This window comes from Chiloscyllium plagiosum, chromosome 33 (genome assembly GCF_004010195.1).
Source record: "Chiloscyllium plagiosum isolate BGI_BamShark_2017 chromosome 33, ASM401019v2, whole genome shotgun sequence".
Taxonomy (NCBI): Eukaryota; Metazoa; Chordata; class Chondrichthyes; order Orectolobiformes; family Hemiscylliidae; genus Chiloscyllium; species Chiloscyllium plagiosum.
Genome location: NC_057742.1, coordinates 86683 through 94411, shown reverse-complemented (window position 1 = coordinate 94411; position 7729 = coordinate 86683). Strand labels below are relative to the sequence as shown.

Genomic DNA, 7729 nt, shown 5'->3' with positions numbered 1-7729 from the left:
GGCTTATGCCCGAAACGTCGATTCTCCTGCTCCTTGGATGCTGCCTGACTTGCTGCGCTTTTCCAGCAACACATTTTCAGCTATAACCTGGTGTTGTGTGATTTTTAACTTTGTCCAGCCCAATCCAACACCAGCACCTCCAAATTGTGAAAAATATTGTTTTGTTACCTCACATATAGTTCTTTTACTGGTTGTAACCTTTACTCCTTTTATGAATGGAAACAGCTTATTCTACTCTGTTCAGACACCCCTTTCACCACAGCCAGTTCAGAGTCATCCTGAACCAGCTCAGTCATCGATCCGAGTGTCTTTGACCGCATCCCACAACATGCTACACACCATGGGCTCAGCAATGCCCCAGCCCCAAGAAGTAGAGATTGCTGTCTGCCAGCCCAAGAACGACAATGATGCTGGAGCAGACAGTATCCCGCTGAGGCATTGAAATGCGGGGGAACAGTGCAGCTACATGCCCTTGTCTGCCTTTTTTGGAAGGAGGAGAGCATCCCAGGAGAGATCTGAGATGTCACTGTCGTGAGCATTTTCAAAAACATGAATGTGTCCAACTGTGTTAACTATAGGAAAATCTCCCTGCAGTCAACTGTTGGAAAAGTAATCACCAAGATCCTCTTTAACCATCTCCTCTCTGTGGCTGAGGAACTCCTCCCAGAATTGCAGTGTGGCTTCCCGCTATGGAAGGGCAGAACGGATATGAGTTTCACCATGTGACAGCTGCAGAAGAAATGCAGACAACAGAACCTCCCCCTGTGCATGGCCGCCTTCGACCTTACAGAGGCCTTTGACAGTGTCATCTGGGAAGCATTATGGAACATCCTTTTCTGCTTTGGCTACACCACGAAGTTTGTCCCCATTCTTGGCCTGCTCCATAATGACTTGGAAGTCATGGTAATGACAAATGGCTCCCCCACTGACCCATTCACTGACAATAAATTCAATTCAATTCAATTCCCCATTCAGACTGGTGTCAAGAAGGATTGTGTCATTGCTCCAACACTGTTCTCGATCTACCTCACTGCAATGCTTCACCTCACCACCGATAAGCTCCTCACTGGAGTGGGGCTAACCTACAGAAACAGCAGGAAATTGTTCAACCTCCATCATCTTCAAACCAACACCAAAGTCACCCCAAACCAGTGTCATCGCGGATGAAGTTTGTGTACGTGCATACTCAGAGGACATATTTCAGACCATCGTGAGCACCTTTACAGAGGCATTTGGGTATCATCCTGAATATTCAGATCAATCAGAAAAAATGACAGTTATACAAATGTAGAGTCGAGGGTCATAGAGGGCAGACAGCAAAGTAGAGCTGAGGTCATGGTCAGCCATGTTCTTATAGTACGGTGAAGCTAAGGGGCCAAACAGACTATGCTTGCTCCAACGTCCTATGATACTCTAAAACATAAACTGACTGAGATAAACACACAGAAACAAACTGGAGGTGGATACTCTTTGAAAATGCATACTTGACACCAACAAAACATAAAGATAGACAAATACACACACTGTACACACTACATCCTCCTGGTCACATTTTGTTTTCTGTATTTTTGATTGTGGATAGACATGGGGAAAATGCTGTTTTTAAAGGGATTGCTGCACTATTAAAAAAAGACAAGTTCCTGAAACAAATGGTGTGGTGTTAACATTGCAGCTGTGTTTTAGCAGTGAGGGGCTGGGGACATCATGGCACCCAGCAGCACTCTATAAAGCACAATCTGGGCGGTGGCAACAAATAGCTGGTTTGTGCACCTTGTGTTCTAAAACGTCACCATCCCAACTGAAACCCTCAGCTGCAATGTCTTTCTCTGTGTGAATACAGGTGATAAGTATTCAGTTAAAACCTCACCCATGCACAGGTTGCCCCTTTGGTCTCTCAGAGGATCCACTGTTTCCCTGATAATCCTTTTGATCTTAATATATTTAAGTCTTGGGGTTTTCCTTGATCCTATCTGCCAATGATATTTTGTGGCTCCTTTGTCCTCCTGATTTCCTTTTTAAGCACACCCTCAAACCATAAACCACACAGGGGCAACATGGTGGCTCAGTGGTTAGCAGTGCTGCTTCACAGCACGAGGGACCCAGATTCAAATCTCTCCTCGTGTGATTGTCTGTGTGGAGTTTGCACATTCTGTCTGTGTCTGTGTGGATTTTCTCCGGGTGCTCCAGTTTCCTCCCACAGTCCAAAAATGAGCAGTTTAGGTGAATTGGCCATGCTAAATTGCCCACGATGTGCAGGCTAGTAGATTAGACACGGGAAATGCAAGGTTATAGGGTAGGGGTTGGTTTGGGTGTGATGCTCTTTAGAGGGTCAGTGTGGACTCAATGAGCTGAATGGCCTGCTTCCCACTGTAGGGACTCTTCAATTCTATGATTACTTCTCTGAAGTTTGTGTCACATGTTGACAGTGGTTAAGAAGACATTTAGCATGCTCACTTTCATTGCTCAGTCCTTTGAGAGTAGGAGTTGGATCATTATGTTAAAGTTGTACAGGATGTTGGTGAGGCCTCTTCTGGAATATTGTGTTCAGTTTTGGTTGCTCTATTATAGGAAGGATATTATTAAGCTGGAGAGGGTTCAGAAGAGATTTATCAGGAAGTTGGTGGGAATGGGAGTTTGAGTAAGGGCAGTCTGGGACATTTTTCTCTGGAATGTATGAGGTTGAGGGGTGACCTTGTAGAGGTTTATGAAATCATGAGGGGTAAATATAAGGTGAATGGCAAGTGTGTTTTCCCCAGGGTGGGGGATTTAAAAACTAGGGAGCATATTTTTTAAGGTGAGAGGAGAAATATTTAAAAAAGAAATAAGGGGCAACTTTTTTTACACACAGTGGCTCGTGTGTGGAATACATTTTCAAAAGAAGTGGCGGATGGGGGTACAGTTACATTATTTAAAAGACATTTGGATAAGAATATGAATAGGAAAGGTTTAGAAGGTTATGGATCAAGCACAAGCAAGTGGGACTAGTTTAGTTTGGGATTATTGTCAGCATGGACTGGTTAGACCGAAGGGTCTGTTTCTGTGTTGTATGACTCTAACATTCTATAATGATTTTGAAACTTACAGAGTTACAACCACTATAATCCTTGATCTTGTTAAGTACAGGAATCTGGTCTGTATTTTCTGATTAATTTGATTCCAACAGACATGTCAGCCAGGGAACTTGCATGCTTTAGTTAAATCATTAAATTGGTGACTTGTGGGGGCAGAGATACACTCACTGTGTTGTAACAATGAACGCAATGAAGATGAAGACACCTAGTGACAATATTCAAGTGATTCCTACAATGACTCACCCCGACGCATGGCAACACCAGCCACAAGATTAAGAACCAACTCCCCATGAAATCAGGCATCATCCTGTGCTTTACTTTCCAATCATCACTTGTGCAGGACCAAAGGGTTTAAAGTGACTGGTTCCCAGTTCCTGAATCAAATCAGGAATGAGCAGGCAGGAGTATTCACTGGACTGGAACATGGGGCAGAGCGATGGGGAGATTTTGCAGGAGGGTTTCCTTCCCTTTTCATGTGTGTGACCTTTGTCCCTGTGTGAGGAGAGAGCAAACCCAGTCTAAATGGAAATGATTGAGACAGATGTTAATTGGCAGGAAAGGATTATCATCATGTTTTCACAAACACACCTGGTTCATGCACTTTCTCATGCATCAGCTGTTCAAATCCTTCAGACCATTCCAGCCACAATCACTTTCCAAACTGTAATGAAACCTGGTGAGTGCTGGAGATTTTTCATTTCCACCTTTACAAAGGCCACTTGACACTGTTAATGCTCATGTCACCAATATTCTGACTCCTTCCCAACTCCACACCACGTCCACCCAAGGAATATTCTTTACTCTGTATCTCACCCTATGCTGTCCCTGCCCTTGGAGTATTTGATGGGGGGGCAGTGTGGAGGAACTTTACTCTGTATCTGACCCCGTGCTGTCCCTGTCTTGGGAGCGTTTAATTGGGGATATTGTAGAGGGAGCTTTACTCTGTATCTAAGACCATAGTTTCCCTGTCCTGGCAGTGTTTAATAGGGGAACGGCGCAGAGAAAGCTTTACTCTGTATCTGACCCCGTGTTGTCCCTTATCCTGAGAGTGTGTAATAGGGGACAGTGTAGACGGAGCTTTACTCTGTATCTAACCCCGTGATGTTCCTGTCCTGGGAGTGTTTGATGGGGGAGGACAATGTAGAGGGAGCCTCACTCTGTATCCAAACCCGGGCTGTCCTGTCCTGGGCTTGTCTGATTGGGGGGGGAATAATGTAGAGTGAGCTTTACTCTGTATCTAACTCTGTGCTGTCCTTGTCTTAGGAGTCTTTGATTGACAGTGTGGAGAGAGCTTTACTCTTATCTAACCCCATGCTGTCCCTGTCCTGGGAGTCTGATGGGGTGAAGTGTAGAGGAAGCTTTACTCTGTATCTAACCCCGTGCTGTCCTTGTCCTGTGAGTGTTTGATGGGGGTGGAGCAGTGTAGAGAGAGTTTTACTCTGTATCCAACTCCATGCTGTCCCTGTCCTGGGAGTGTTTGCTGGTGACAGTATAAAGGGAGCTTTACTCTGTATTTAACCCTGTGTTGTCCCTGTCCCTGGAATGGGGGGGATAGTGCAGAGGGAGCTTTACTCTGTATCTAATCCTGTGCTGTCCCTGTCCCTGAGATTCGGGGCGACAGTTAGAGGAAGCTTTACTCTGTATGTAACCTGTGCTCTCCCTGTCCCTGGGATGGGGGAGAAAGTGCAGAGTGAGTTTTACTCTGTATCTAATCCTGTGCTGTCCCTGTCCTGGGAGTGTTTGATGGGGGACAGTTCCTTTGTTATGTTTGAGTGGATGGCAGACGGGACTCTGAGGCTGCACTTGTCTGAAGAAACCAAAGGCAAGCAAGTCAGTTTCTGTCCATTGCTGCTCGTTTCTCTGTCTCTCCTGGAGTTGGTGGAAATGGGTTTGGCACAAGAGGCTTCAACATCTTTTGGAGGCCGCCCACCCCAATGAGTCTCCGTGGGTGCCACCTGCAGCTCCCCATCCCCAACCAGTGTTAGGGGCATCTGCCAATGGAACACAGGGTCCAGCACTAGCAGTGAGGAGGCAACAGGGGGACACAGTGAGTCATCAGGCAGTGGGGAACACTGAGAGCTTAACCTGAGAGCTACATGACTTCATTAAACAACATTTTTACAAAGTACTGTACTTTAAGAACATCAATTTTAATATTAATTTGATATATTGATGAGTATTTCACCAACCTTAAATCTTTGGTTACTGAAAGCTCTGCTCATTTCCTGCTACTCTGTTTTTTGTTGGAAATGGGAATTTCCTTCACTTGCAGTTGTTAAAATGGACTCTCATTGAAAAAGTGATTTGGCAAGGTTCAGTGGGAGGTTTAATGTGACAGTTTAGCAGGAGTGAGGGAGTGTGCAGCTAGGGAACACAAAGGGGAAGGTGTTTGGATGATGCAGCAAAGCTCCATGGAGCAAAATAAAAACAAATTAAAATGACATCAGCCCCTGGGAAGGCACTGAGTTGCTGGTAGCATGTTGAGTTTTGCACAGAAACATGATTTCAGGAGCAGAAGGAGGCCCTTCAGCCCCTTGTGTCTGCTCTTCAATTCAATAGGATCATGGCAGGTTCTTCAAGCTTAATAACCCAATCCTGTCCGTCCCCAATTTAACAACAAGAACTACATCCACCACCTTCCTGAAAATACAATGTCTTAGCCTCAATTGTTTCCCGTGGTAGTGAATTCTACCGGCTCACCACTTTCTGGATGAAGACATTTCTCCTCATCCCAGTACTAAAACTTTAACCCTTATTCTTAAACTGCACACAATATTCCAGGTGTGGTCTCGCTAAGGCCTTCCATAATTACAGCAAGATATCCTTGCTCCTGTACTTGAATCCTCTTGCTACGGAGGCTAACATACATTTTGCCTTTTTTACTGCCGACTGCGCCTGTTAAAGTGTTTAGCATCTGGATGTAGTAAAGCATAGATACATATATCCAGTTACACTATAGGATATATATGCTGCCTTCTCCAGGTCATAGGGAAATGAAACCCTGACTGGTGTTGGATTTGGAAATGTGTTGTGTTCCTGTCACATCTACAGTCAGCACTTCCACAGCCACACCCTGAGAAGTACACCAGATCAAGTCAAATTCTCATCACAGGAGGTCAGGAAAAGAGTAGCTGAGAGTTTAGGGGATTGTTCTCATTTATTCATTTGTGAATAAATAATCAGATCCACTGAAGAATAAAGATCCATTTTTCAAGAGATTCACACCAACATCAACATCCTTGAATTTATATAGCATCTTTAATTAAAAGCCTAATGTGCTACAGAGTGAGAAATTAAAAAAACAAACAAAGATCCAAAGAATGGGACATGCTGCTTAATCAAAGAGAAGGAGGTGAAGGAGTCAATTAAATTCACGGGAGTTTTTCAATTTTCAGGTTGAGAAGGAATAAGGAACAAAGTACAGGGAAGTAAACCAAAGGCCATCTGCTCAAAGGTTTTTGTGTTAAGGCAGCTGGTTATGGCTATAGGGTGGCAGGACCTGATGGAGACGTGAGGATGATGCCATGGAGAGATTTAAACACAATTTGACAAAATTTTATACCTCAAGGACCAAGAGCTTGTTCAGCATAAATCAGTAAACACAGACAAGATGGATAAATAGGACCTGGTGTGACTGTGCAGAAGATTGGGTAAAGTTAGGTTTATGGAGGATGGACAATGTGAGTCTGGCCACATTGGAATAGTCAGGTCTTGAGGGAACATAGATTATTGATGAGGATGAGCAGAGGCTGGGGTGGAGGCCAGTGGTGGTAAGGTAGTGAAAATAGGCATTTACAGCGGTGGAGTTAATGTGTAAACAGGAGCTAAACTCAAAGGCAGACAAAAGAGTTTGGTCAGCCCAAGGCAGAGGTTGGGGAGGATTGGAGTTGGTGATCAGGTCACAGAGTTTAAGTCAGTGAGGGACTGAAGTCAATGAATTCTATTTTTTTGATATTGAATTAGACAAAATTACAGTGCATCAAAGAATGGACATTGGATAAAGAGTATGAGGTTGAGAGAGGGGATAGAGACATAAAGCTGGCTGTTGAGATTATGGATTGTGAGCCCAAGTCAGCAGTGAACATTTCCCAGGATCAGAGTTTGCAGAAAGTGGGTTCTGCTGAAATGCTGCAGAATGTTTGAGGGGATGGAGGGACAATTTAATTGAACAGAGAAACGTGTTAGAGCAGCAATTGCCGCAGGAAATATTTATGGGTTGCATATGAGAAGGGAAAGCAGGGGTTCAGAAGGATAAAGTGAACTATAAGCAGAATTAAATGTAATATCTGCATCTACTTTTTGGCATTAGCCTCAGTGTTTTTGTTGCACCAGACGACCAGCGTTACAATGATGGGAATGATGCTGATTGGAACCATGATCAGGCCGAGCACAATGTTTTCGGGAGGGTCGCTCAGAGTGGGAACCTCTTCCAAGACGCAGTCCTTAAAGTAATGATTGTGCATCAGAATTAGTAACTTTTCACCAGCTTCATTTGGCCAATAGGATCCATAGTACTCCATTATAATTTCCGAGCACTCTGTCAGGGTATTGTAAAAGCTGAAGGAAAAAGATGAGATTAGTTTATAAACCAGCATTCCACAGAGAGTGACCCTTACCCTGTTGAATAAACCTGAAAATGTGTTGCTGGAAAAGCGCAG

At 44.2% G+C, this 7729-nt stretch overlaps 1 protein-coding gene across 3 annotated transcripts in view; it reads right to left on the bottom strand.

Annotated features, from left to right (window-relative positions):
- Positions 1 to 6310: 6310 nt before the first annotated feature.
- Positions 6311 to 7729, bottom strand: part of LOC122539653 (receptor activity-modifying protein 2-like) — a 21899-nt gene continuing 20480 nt past the window's right edge. For all 3 annotated transcript variants that reach the window (XM_043674651.1, XM_043674650.1, XM_043674649.1), the window contains exon 4: positions 6311 to 7628. In XM_043674651.1, coding sequence (XP_043530586.1) covers positions 7364 to 7628 — 265 coding nt within the window. In that variant the 3' untranslated portion in view covers positions 6311 to 7363. The remainder of the gene's footprint in view (positions 7629 to 7729) is intronic.